Genomic DNA, 13,175 nt, shown 5'->3' with positions numbered 1-13,175 from the left:
CTGGCATCTCATTCCACACTCACACGACCATTTCCACAAGTTCCCAATAAATTTTCACTTTCACCACTTACCCATGACCTCTGGTTATCATCCCACACAACCTCAGTGAAATAAGCTGCTTGCATTTACCCCATCTATACCCTCATAATTTTGTATACTTCTAACAAATCTTCAAAGCAATTTCCATGTTTATGCTTAGAGCCTTTTTTAGGTGTATAAGATGATGAGGGGCATTGATCGTGTGGGATCCAGGGTTGAAATAGCTAACACGAGGGGCCATAGTTTTAAGGTGCTTGGAAATAGATTCAGAGATAAGTTTTTTACACAGAGTGGTGGGTGCGTGGAATGCACTGCCAGCTATTTGTGTGAGAGTGTTTCAGTTACTGTGGGGCCAGAAACCCAGGGCAGCTCAGTGGGAACAGGGAATAATACCAATGGAGAGAGTCAAACTGAGCCAGGTCACAGATTGGAGATGGCAGAAATGCCCCATTCTTATAGAGAGCATCAGAGAATTTGATGGTCATTCCAGATTCTAGTACTGTGCCCAGTTAGAAGACGATTTATCTCTCCAACTTGGGTTGAATTTCACTGAAACAGTGTGAAGCCATATCACACCTTGACAACTCAAGTGATCTCATCTGAAATGTTGTCCTACACCCATTGATGGATTTTGTAAATCTTTTTACAGGTTAAAAATGACAAGGAATTTGTCTCCGGGAATCTCGCACACAACACGCCAGTTTTGCTGTCTCTGTCCAGATACTTAAGAAGAGAAGCAAGGGATTCACTCGGTCATCTGACCAACTGGCATGCCTGTCATCTGCTCGGACAGTGGGAATGGATTTAGTCAGTCATTTCAACTGAACGTACATTAGAAAGTTCACACTGGGACGTGGCTATTCACCTGTTCTGTGGGTGAGAAGAGATTCAGTTGGTCTTCCCACCTGTGGACACACCAGTCAGTTCACACTGGGCAGGGGCTGGTCATCTGCTGAATTTGTTGGGAAGGATTCACTCGGTCATCTGACCTAATGGCTCACCAGCGAGTTCACACTGGGGAGCGGCCGTTCACCTGCTCAGATTGCGGGAAGGGATTCACTTGCTCATCTAACCTGAAGGTACATCAGCGAGTTCATACAGGAGAGAGGCCGTTCACCTGCTCAGACTGTGGGAAGGGATTCACTAAATCATCTCACCTAGTGAGACACCAGTCAGTTCACACTGGGGATCGGCCGTTCACCTGCTCAGACTGTGGGAAGGCATTCACTCGGTCATCTCACCTAGTGAGACACCAGTCAGTTCACACTGGGAATCGGCTGTTCACCTGCTCAGACTGTGGGAAGGCATTCACTCGGTCATCTCACCTAGTGAGACACCAGTCAGTTCACTCTGGGGATCGGCTGTTCATCTGTTCAGACTGTGGGAAGGGATTCACTCGGTCATCCCAACTGCTGAGACACCAGTCAATTCACACCGGGGAGTGGCCATACAACTGCTCAGTCTGTGGGAAGGGATTCAGTTGCTCATCCCAACTGGAGGTACATCAGCGAGTTCACACTGGGGAGAGGCCGTTCATCTGCTCAGACTGTGGGAAGGGATTCAGTTGCTCATCCCAACTGGAGATACATCAGCGAGTTCACACTGGGGAGAGGCCGTTCATCTGCTCAGACTGTGGGAAGGGATTCATTTTGTCATCTCACCTGCTGAGACACCAGTCAACCCACACAGGGAAATGGCCATTCACCTGCTCAGTCTGTGGGAAGGGATTCAGTTACTCATCCCAACTGGAGGTACATCAGCGAGGTCACACTGGGGAGAGGCCGTTCACCTGCTCAGACTGTGGGAAGGGATACACTTCATTATCTCATCTACAGAGACACCAGCAAGTTCACACTGGGGTGAAGCCGATCACCTGCTCAGACTTTGGGAATTGATTCTCTCAGCAAAATCAACCAAATGTACATCATTGAGTTCACACTGGGGAGAGGCCGTTCACCTGCTGTGAATGGGGGAAGCAATTCACTTAGTCATCTAGGCTTATGTAACTCTCGCTTCAGCTAGCAGCTTAATATATGGGGTGATAGACCCCCCCCCCCCCAGCCCGGCCAAACTTAAGAGATCTCGTTTGGGTGGATGCTGTGTGATGTGTTCCCTGTTACAAATCAGTACCCCGAAATAACAAACAGTGCACAATATGCGATTAAACGATTGAGCTTTAGAATTCTTACTTTGACTATAAGGTTAGTAAAGTAAACAAAAAAAAGAAATGGGCCCACTGTCTCCATTCGTGTCTTCTCATCTCTCCCTGGCAAAAGATCGTGGAAATCTGTCTTCCAGACTGACAAGAATGAACACCATTTATCTCATTGGATAGCCACGCACTCCAAAACCCTGTTATCTCTAGTCATAACCTAACCATTGATGTTACAGGGAAACCATTACCTCAGCAGTGAAACATAGCAGAGAGGCCATTACATGAGCAGTGAAATCTCACAGCTTGTTACACTTGTGACACACTACCGGGTTGACACTGGGGAGAAAGTTTCAATAAGCTGCATACTGGATATTTGTCCATCACTGTTGCTGAATGCAATTTCGAGAGTGACTGTCGGTGCTGAACTCTGCAGTTATTGCTGCTGCTCACCACACCCAGTTCTGCACCCTGGTCACTGGGCATGGGAGGAGTTTCTTCTGCTGCATATTCACCTTTAATGGGACTCGAGTTTAATATGGACTGAAATGGAGAGTGGCCAGTGAAGGAGTGGAGCTATGAGGCTTTGGCTCGACAGGTTTCGGCGAGCAGAGGGGGAGGATGAGTTTGCTCCCAGTAAGGTAAGGCCGAGTAAGTTTCTTTAATTAATTTAACTTAGGAGTTGGTAATGGAGGCAGTAGATCGGGCAGTTCAATGCTCCGATTGTAGGATGTGGGAAGTCAGGGACAGCACAATTGTCTCTGATGACTACACCTGCAAGAGGTGCATCCAGCTGCGGCTCATGTCAAACCAAGTTAGGGAACTGGAGCTGGATGAACTTCAGACCATTCGGGAGACAGAGGCATTAGTAGATCAGAATTTCAAGGAGGCAATCATCCCTAAAAGCCAGGAGGCAGGTAACTGGTTAACGGTCAGGAGAGGAGAGGGAAATAGACAGAAAGAGCAGAGCACCCCTGTGGCCGTTCCCATCAATAATAAGTATACCATTTTGGATACTGTGGGTGGGGATGACCTACCAGGGACAAGTTGCAGTGGTTACATCTCTGGCACCACAAATGGACTATCAGCTCAGAAGGGAAGGAGTGAAAAGAGGAGAGCAGTAGTGATAGGGAATTCGATAGTTTGCAGGACAGATAAGAGGTTCTGTGGGAGAGATGGAGAATCCCAGATGGCTGTTACCTCCCTGGTGACAGGGTCCACGATATCTCGAATCGAGTTCTCGGTATTCTCAGGAAAGAGGGTGAACAGCCAGATGTCATGGTCCACGTGGGGACCAATGACATAGATAGGAGTTGGGATGAGGTCCTGAAGAATGAATATAAGAGTTAAGAAAAAAGTTGAAAAGCAGGACCTCAAGGGTGGTAATCTCAGGGTTGCTGCCTGCGCCATGAGGCAGAGAGGGTAGGAACAGGAAGTCATGGCAGATGAATGCGTGACTGAAGAGTTGGTGCAGGGGGCAGGAGTTCAGATTTCTGGAACATTGAGATCTCTTCTGGGGAAGGTCTGACCTGTACAAAAAGGACGGGCTGCACCTGAACTGGGAAGGAACCAATATCCTGGTGGGCCGGTTTCTTAGAGCTGTTGGGGAGGGTTTAAACTAGTTTGGCGGGGGGGGGGGGGGGGAATCAGAATGTGTGTAGAGTTTAGGGTAGGACAAGGGCATGATGCTATGTATTCTGAGTTGTTGAGGAAGGACAGGCAGGGGATAAAACATAAATGTAGCCAGTTGGAGGGGTTGAAATGTGTCTATTTCAACGCTAAGAGTATTAGGAATAAACGGTATGAACTTACAGCATGGATCAGAACGTGGAACTATGATGTTGTGGCTATTGCTGAAACTTGGCTGATGCAGGTACTGGGGTTTAGGTGTTTTAAAAGGAATAAGATGGGAGGTAGAAAAGGGGTGGGGGGTGAGTAGCATTGCTGGTATCATGGCTACTATCAGAGGTCAAGGATAGTATCATGGCTATAGAAAGAGAGGATGCTGCAGAGGGATTATCCACTGTGTCAAACTGGGTGGAAGTCAGAAATAGGAAGGGATCAATCACTGTGCTGGGAGTAGTCTATAGGCCCCCAAATAGCCCTTGGGACAGCAAGGAGCAGATAAGGAGGCAGATTTTACAATGGCGCAGGAACTACAGGGTGGTAGTTATGGGTGATTTCAACTTCCCTCATATTGACTGGCACATCCTGAATGCAAGGGGGATTGATGGGGCTGAATTTGTCAGGTGTGTTCAAGAACGATTCCTAATGCAATATGTGGACTGGTCGACGAGAGGAGAGGCTATAGGTGGATCTTGTTCTAGGTAATGAACCTGGTCCGGTGGCAGACCTCTTAGTGGGGGAGTATTTTGGTGAGAGTGACTACAACTCCCTTAGCTTCAGCATAGCTATGGAAAAGGATAAAAATGGACAAAATGGGAAAGTGCTCAACTGGGGAAGGGCTAACTTTGAAGGGATGAGGCAGGAACAAGTGAGAGTAAATTGGAAACAGATGTTCAAAGTGCAAAAAATGCACAGAAGTAATGTGGAGGAAGTTTGGGGACTACGTGCTGGGTCAGGATAGGTATGTCCCACTGAGGCAAGGAAAATGGTAGGAAAAGGGAACCGTGGCTGCTGAAACACGTGAGGCAACTCGTCAAGAGGAAGAAGGAAGCATATGTTAGATATACGGAGCAGGAAGCAGGAGGGTGTCATGAGAAATATAGGGTAGCCAGGAAGGAGCTTAAGAAAGGACTTAGGAGAGCTCAAAGGGGGCATGAGTAGGCCTTGGCAAGTAGGATTAAGGAGAACCCCAAGGTGTTCTATGCATATGTCAAGAACAGAAGGATGACAAGACTGAAGGTGGGGCCAATAAAGGATAAAAATTCAACATGTGCCTGGAGGTTGGGGAGGTCCTTAATGATTACTTTGCTTCAGTATTCACAAGTGAAAAGGATGTTGATCAGGGTGAGGTTGAAATAGAACAGGCCTGTGTGCTGGACAATGTGGAGATTAAGGAATAAGTGTTGGATCTTCTTAAAAACATCAAGGCTGATAAATCCCCAGGGCCGTACATGATATACCCCAGGTTGTTGTGGGAAGTGAGAGAAGAGATCGCTGGAGCAGTAGCTATGATCTTTGAATCCACTTTGGCTGCAGGAGAGGTGCTGGAGGATTGGAGAATGGCAAATGTAGTTCCCTTGTTTGAAAAAGGTAATAGGGAAAAACCTGGAACTATAGACTATAGTCTTATGTTGGTGATCTGCAAACTATTGGAAAGGATCCTTAAGGATAGGATCTACAAGTATTTGGGGAAGTACAGTCTACTCAAGGATAGTCAACGTGGCTTTGTGAAGGACAGATCATGCCTCATAAGTCTAATTGAGTTTTTTGAAGAGGTAACAAAAGAAATGGATGAGGGTAGGGTGGTAGATGTGCTCTACATGGATTTTAGCAAGGCATTTGACAAGACCCCTCGTGAGTTACTCATCCAGAAACTCAAGAGGCATGGGATCAATGGAACCTTGGTTGTTTGGATAAAAAAATGGCTTAAAGGAAGAAAGCAGAGGGTAGTTGTGGAAGGAAAGTATTCTGCCTGGAGGTCGGTGACTAGTGGAGGGCCACAGGTATCTGTCCTGGGACCCTTTCTTTTGTGATTTTTATAAATGACCTGGATGAAGAGGTGGAAGGATGGGTGAGCAAGTTTGCGGATGACATGAAGATTGGAGGAGTTGTGGATGGAGCTGTAGGTTGTTGAAGGTTACATGAGGATATAGACAGGATGCAGAGGTGGGCAGAAAAATGGCAGATAGAGTTCCATCCGGATCAGTGTGAGGTGATGCATTTTGGAAGGACAAACCAAAAGGCTGAATACAGGGTTAATGGTTGGTTACTTTAGAGTGTGGATGAAAAAAGGGGCCTTGAGTTTCAAATCCATACATCCCTCAAGGTCACTGCCCAGGTTGATATGGTAGTTAAGAAGGCCTATGGGATGCTAGGCTTCATTAATAAGAGGATTGAGTTCAAAAGTAGAGAGGTCATGTTGCAACTCTACAAATCTCTGATGACACCACACTTTGAGTGTTGGGTAAGCACAAAATATGCTGCAGATGCTGTGGTCAAATCAATCAGCCGATGCTGCCCGACCTGCTGAGTTTATCCAGCTTGTTTGTATGTGTACAGCATATATGTCAAACTCAAAGCCCACGGGCCAAATCCGGCCCACGGTGGAATTATCTTTGGCCCGCGAGATAATATCTAATTACTATTAAAGCTGGCCCCAGTAATCGAAGCGCCTATGGCGTATGATATGGCTAATGCTGAGTTTATTCAGGTACCAGGTTTTCAGGGTTTTTAGTGTTTATTCGGCAGTCTTGCTCGGCAGTCTTCTTCATAAGAAACGGAATTTGTAAAGTGAAACACTTTGTAGTTATAGCAGAGACTGAGACACATGAGAGCAGGCTGAAAAAACGGAGGCAACGAAAGCTGCGTTCGCACGCGTCCGACTGATCCGGCCCGCATGAAGCTGCATTTTGCTCAATCCGGCCCGTGACCTAAAATGAGTTTGACAGCCCTGGTGTAGAGTGTTGTGTTCAGTTCTGGTCACCTTATTATAGGAAGGATGTGGAAGCTATGGAGAGGGTGCAGAGGAGGTTTACCAGGATGTTGCCTGGATTGGAAAACAAGTCCTATGAGGCGAGATTATAAGAGGTTTACAAGATTATGAGAGGCATATATAGAGTGGATAGCCAATACCTGTTTCCCAGGGCATGAATAGCAAACACCAGAGGGCATATGTACAAAGTTAAGGGAGGGAAGCTTAGGGGAGACATCAGGGGTAAGTTTTTTTACACAGAGGGTTGTGGGTGCCTGGAATGACTCGCCAGGGATGGTGGTAGAGGCTAAAACATTAGGGGTATTTAAGAGCCTCTTGGACAGGCACATGGATGAAAGAAAAATAGAGGGTTTAGTACTTTTTTTGGGATTATATGGGTGGGCACAACATCCAGGGCTGAAGGGCCTGTACTGTGTTGTAGTGTTCTATGGTTCTGTATCTATGACAAATAAATCAGTTCTATTTTAAACTCTGTCTCTGGTACTTAGTGAATTTATAACACAACTAGTGCACTCAGGCCTGCTGGACCCGGCCAGTGATTCTGTTCCACGACAGTCCTTTTAAATCCTCCCCTGTTGTTCCCCTCTCGCTCTCCCTGCGGTGATGGGTTCCAAACAGTCACCACTCTGTGGGTGAAGAGGTTCCCCTTGAATTTTCTGCAGACTGAAGAAGTCCAGCTGACTGCAGTTCTGTCTGAGATGTCCTTCGGCCCTCTAATCTCTGGGCTGAGGAGGAATGACATTAGGAGTTAAACTCCTTAATCATGACTCATTTCCCCATTATGGGTTATTTTCCCTGGTTCTAAAGGGTTGTTAGAAAGCACCACTGTCCTCTAAACACTGAAAGCAGAATGGGAAACCATTAGTTGGATGTTCAGCGGAGCAGGGTCGGACACCAGAGGGGGGTCTGCACAGGGCAGAGTTTGGGGCTCTGGACGATGGTCAAGGTAAGAACGTATGATGAGGAGGAGGGAATCAGCAGCAGGGTGTGGCAACAAATGATAGAGTAGCAACATTTGGAAGCTGATTGACAGGGAAAATAATTCGGTTGTCAGACTGATGACACGGACAATGTCTGTGGTGAGATGCCCCATTGGTCGAGGCAGATGTATGTGTTCAGAATGGTTATATCCATTGAGGGAGTTCCTGTTTGTTTATCCTGCAATATTATATCAGGGTGGTTATTTTAGATGATCCTACCTGTAATAATTTATTGATGATCATATAAATTGTGAGATTCTGTCCCTAACTGGATCAGGCTTGAATTTGTGGTGCCTTAATGAAGTTATGGCTGTCATTCATGAGTTTGTATTTTAAAGCAAGATTTTGGGAAATGATATTTGCCTCTTGATTGTACCTGCATAAGAAATCAGATTGAGTTAAACTGCTGCAGGATCCTGGAATGTGTTGGATTGTGTCTGGTTTCTCTTGGCATTTTCTGCATTGATTCCCTTGTTTGTTTGTATTGTATGTATTTCTGATTTTTTATTCTTTTTGTTAACCACCTTGTCCTGTATTTCTGCAAGGAACCCCTCTTTTTCTGGGAAGTGGTCTCCAACACTCAGTCAGGTGCTCAATGCTTCCTCATCACCATCTCATCTGCTCAGATCGTTGTATGTCTCCCATGGAGGGTCATACTCATTCCACTGGTTAATGTTTTCTTACATATTGATAATTTATTTTTTTTGAGTTAGCCTCTCATTTAAGTTTTCTGGTCTGTATTTCTTATTGCAATTGCATATACACACATGGAGCGTTGAATCCTGTTCATTTCTGATGAAAATATATACTTAGAAGTGTAATGGCTTTCTTTTTCATGTTTACTGCTATGGCTAATAAAATGGCTTCTTTGTAATATTAAGTGCTGATGTAAGGGGTTCTCTATAGCAACATATTTGGGTTAAAATCATAGATAACTTGACTTTGGAATGCTGTTGCTAAGCAACTGAATAGATGTTATTCTTTTTTGTGTGTGAAAGCTATTGTTCTTCGCGGGCTTTGGTCAGAAGGCGCGATGGGGACAGAGAGAGGAGACGCAATCTGAGAGATGCTGTAAGCTGGGTGACTGAACCCACCCCAAGCGGCAGTCCGAGGCCCAGGGTTTTCAGCAAGGAGAGGACACAAGGACAGACTTGTGTGGAGCATTTTGGTCGACAACCGAGGGTGGTCCCATTCGAGGGTCGGTGGAGTTTGGAGGACATCGTCTGGAGGAAAAGATACCTGATTCGTGAGCTCCAACGAATTATTTGTGCACAGAACTGATAGAGTTACTGTCTTGGTGCCTTTATTGCATTTATTTTTACTAACCTATCACCAAGAAGTACTTATAAAGTGTAATCATTTAATTGCATATGGTGTACTGTCTGTTATTTTGCGGTGTGGGGTACATCACACAGCATCCACACAAACTTGATTACGCAGGGCAAGTTAGGTACGGGACAGGTAGTTTAGAGCAAAGCGGGAGTCTGCAAAAGGACTTTGATATTATTTGGAGAACAGGCAACGAAGTAGCAGATGAAATACAGTGTATGTTAGTGTACGGTCATGTACTTCTAGTAGAAGGAATAAGGGCGTAGAAAAAAAATGGAGAAAATTCAAAAATCAGAGGTGCGTAGGGACTTGGGAGTCCTTGAGCAGGAGTCCCTGAAGATTTGCTTGAAGATTGAGTCAATTAAGAATGACAACTGTAATATTAGCATGTAAGAGCAAGGGTGTGATACTGTAGCTTTATAACGCATTGGTCAGATCGCTGTTGGTGTAGTGTGAGCAGTTTCTGAACTCCTATCTGAGAAAAAGATGTGCTCATATTGGAGCGGGTCTGGAGAAGGTTCACGAGAATGATTCCAGAAATGAAAGGGCTAACGTATGAGGAGCATTAGACAGCTTTGATCCTGTACTCGCTGGTCTGGAAGAAAGAGGGGGGATCTAATTGAAACCTATTAAATATTCAAAGGCCTCAACAGAGTGGCTATGAAGAAGATGTTTCCCATACTGTGAGTCTGGGACCAGAGGCCACGGCCTCCATATACAGCTCTTCCACTGAGAGCAGAGATGAGGAGGAATTTCTGTAGTCAGGGAGTGGTAAATCTTTGGAATTCATTGCCACGGATGGAGTACAGGCCAAGTCATTGAGTGTATTTTAAATGGATGTGCAAAGATTATGGGGCGAAGAAGAGAGATTGGGATTGAGAGAGATGATCAATTGGACACAAAGGAATGGCTGAGCAGCCTCTGTCTCATATCTCATGGTCTGAAGAAGAGGCTAGTGAGGTTGCATTAGGGTTAGTGTATTGTTAGGATATCCATATTATTGCATTACGTTTTGGTCGTGCTGCTTTCAGAGAGAGGACATCAGGCAGTGAGTACAGTGGTGATTTACGAGAATGGTTCTGGTACTTGAGGGACTGAGTTCTGGAGAGAGGTTGGGCAGGTTGGGATTTCACACCTTGAAGTGCAGGAGATTGAGGCTGACATTATTCAGGTGTTCCAAACTATGAGTGTACAGAAATGGGGAATGTGCACAGTCCTTCTCCCCACTTTTGTGGAATCAGCAACCAGACGGCACCGATTTAAGGTGAGAGAGTGTTGATTTAATAGGGATCCCAGGGGAAAATTATTAATCCCCTCTCTCTTACAGTTAGTCGTTTAACTAACTCGATGTGTGCACCCTCAGTTTGGAGGAGCAACACCTCATATTACATCCAGGTAGTACACAACCTGTTGGCATGAACATCTATAACTTTAACTTCTACCTCCACCTTTTCTTTTCATCAACCCACACGCCCGTCTCCTCAGTTCTGTCTCCCCACTTCTCTCTTCTCCACTGCGGATCGTCACCCTCTGGTTCCTCTTTTACTTCCATTTTTTCCCATGGTCCGCTCTCCTATCCCATCAGATTCCTTCTTTTCAGTCCATTGCATTTTCTACCTACCACCTCACAGCGTCTCACTTCATCTCCCACCCACTCAGCTTCAGTCATATCTGTCTTCACCTACCATCTACCAGCTTGGACTCTTTCCACAACCCGCACCATCTTATTCCGGCTTCTCCCCACTTCCAGTCCCGATGAAGAGTCTCGGCAGGAAATCTCTGTTTTGCTTTATCCCCCTCTATAGAAGCTACCTGACCTCCTGACTTCCTCCAACATTTTGTGTATGTTACTCTGCATCTCCAACACCTGCAGAATCTCATCGGGACAGAGTGCAGAATTGAGAGATTACATCGGCTCTCAGTAATGTCGAGGAGGCCACACCTGGAAAACTGGAAACAGTGGATGACCCCAACAGGCGCGATGTTGAAGAGTTGCCTCATATGGAAGGACCGTTCGGGACGGTGACTAATGATGAGGGGAATTGTTTGGGGCAGATCTACCACTTCATCCACTTGCAGAGTTGGCTTCCAGCCCCTACACCCCTCCTTATCGCTGTTAACCTCTCCCTTTTGAGGACAGCACTTCCACCTGGTGGTGATTTGCCGCTGTAACAGGACCCCCGATTTGTGGACTTCATTGTCACCAGGTGGCGCTCTGCCGCAATAACGCTGAGAGACGGAAATGTGACTCTGCAGCCTGCTGAAATGATTATTCAAGATGCTAGGTTGTTTAATTCCATTTCCAGCAGACAAGCCTAAATGAGATCAAAATTATTCTTACTCTGTCTCCAATGCAGTACAAAAACATGATAGTGAAAACATATATCGACAGCTTATATAATGTGCATGGATTGATTATATGGCCATAAAGTGCCGCTCGGCATAGGATGCCTGCAAATAAGATGACAGACAGAAAATTATAAAATAGAGGTGTTTGGTGATGTGGAAGGATGGGTTAGTGGTTAGGGGTATTTAACAGCCATAACTGCTTGGGAAAAGTAGCTGTCCCAGAGTCTGGGTGTTCTGGTGAGGAAGCTGCGTAGTCTACCCACATCCCCCCCCCCCACCCGATGGGAGTGGGACAAACAGTCCATGAGCGAGATGGGCGGAGGTTGATTATGAAAATCAGGATGATCTCAAGAGAGGGAGTTTGGAAATACCTGTGAGATGCTTTTAGAATAGCTTGCAATTGTGCACATTAGAGTAAAAATAATTCTGGATTGGGTTTTGTGCAAAGAAGTAAATTTGATTAGGGAGCTTCTGGTAAAGGAAACATGTGGACGCAGTGATCACAACAGGTTAGAATTCACCCTGCACTTCGAGAGGGGAAAGGTACAAAATACATCATTATTAGTGGAGTGAGGGGAACTATGGAGACACGGGAGAAGAGCTCACCAATGTTGATTGGAAGGGGACACTAGCAGGGATGATGGCAGAATAGAAATGGCTGGAGTTGATGAACTTGACAGTCTCCCGGTTGAAAAGAAATATTCCACTGCGTAGCTCCAACCTGAAGGCATGAATAGCGATTTATTCTTCCAGTAAAAAAATCACTGCTCACGTGCATTAAGATGTTTTTAAATACGACCGGTCCCGCAGGTGACGTCATACAGCTCCCCCCCACGCGCCTGACGTCACACATGTGTTCCCCACACCTGCCCTCACGTGCGCGGTGTCTTACGTCACCAACGCGCTGCTGTTCTCGAGCCTGGTCGGTTCAACGACTGGTCTGCTCATGGCATGAACACACCCTTCCCCACTGCTGACAACAAACGCTTCAGGAGCTGCGCAGGACTGTCAATCACTGGTTACACCCAATAGAGGAGGCGGACCAGCGCAATGGGCGTTACCCCCGCTGACCTCGTCTCCCACTCCGGTTCGATCTCCCCGTTTTCTGATTTATTTGATGTACCGCTGAGAGGTAGGAAGGGACCACTCGGTCCGTCGGTTTGATGCCGGTTCCCCGAGGAGGGAGAAGGGGTATTTTATTGAAAGGATGAAGATGGTGTGAGAGGGGGCGGACAGGATGTTTGTCCCAGTGGGACAGGAGGGGCTCCTCTGTGGAAATGTCTGAGCCCATGGTGGTGGCAAGCACAGGGCGGTGGGGGCAAACACCGGCAGACTGTTGACCTGCATGAATGGTCCGGGAAAAGTGACAATTTGTGTTTTGTTGAGACTGTCCCTGGAATATGGTGTAAAATCCCGCTCCCCATACTAACACGGGTTATACAGACCAAAGAACAAACTGCCGGAGGAACTCAGTCGGACAGCATCACTGGAGGGAAATGGACCGTCAACATTTCAGGACGAGACCCTCCCTCTGGACTGAGAGTGGACGGGAAATAGTCAGAGAAAAGAGGTGAGGGGTGGGGATGGGGCAAGAGTTGGGGAGTGAGAGGTGGATCCAGGTGAGGGGGAGGTGAGAAGGTGGAAATAGTGACGGGGGGGGGAGGTGAGTCATTGGGGCAACACAGGGCTGCAGAAGATTGAAAATAAT

At 46.4% G+C, this 13,175-nt stretch overlaps 1 protein-coding gene across 1 annotated transcript in view; it reads left to right on the top strand.

Moving 5' to 3' along the window:
* LOC140721893 (uncharacterized) overlaps positions 1–13,175 on the top strand; it is a 57,302-nt gene that overhangs the window by 5,255 nt on the left and 38,872 nt on the right. The window contains exon 2 of the mRNA XM_073036727.1: positions 689–1,931. Coding sequence (XP_072892828.1) covers positions 1,032–1,931 — 900 coding nt within the window. The 5' untranslated portion in view covers positions 689–1,031. The remainder of the gene's footprint in view (positions 1–688; positions 1,932–13,175) is intronic.

The sequence above is a fragment of the Hemitrygon akajei genome, unplaced genomic scaffold (assembly GCF_048418815.1).
Source record: "Hemitrygon akajei unplaced genomic scaffold, sHemAka1.3 Scf000063, whole genome shotgun sequence".
Classification (NCBI taxonomy): domain Eukaryota; kingdom Metazoa; phylum Chordata; class Chondrichthyes; order Myliobatiformes; family Dasyatidae; genus Hemitrygon; species Hemitrygon akajei.
The sequence above is the reverse complement of the archived record's forward strand: the minus strand, read 5'-3'. Positions and strand labels throughout refer to the sequence as shown.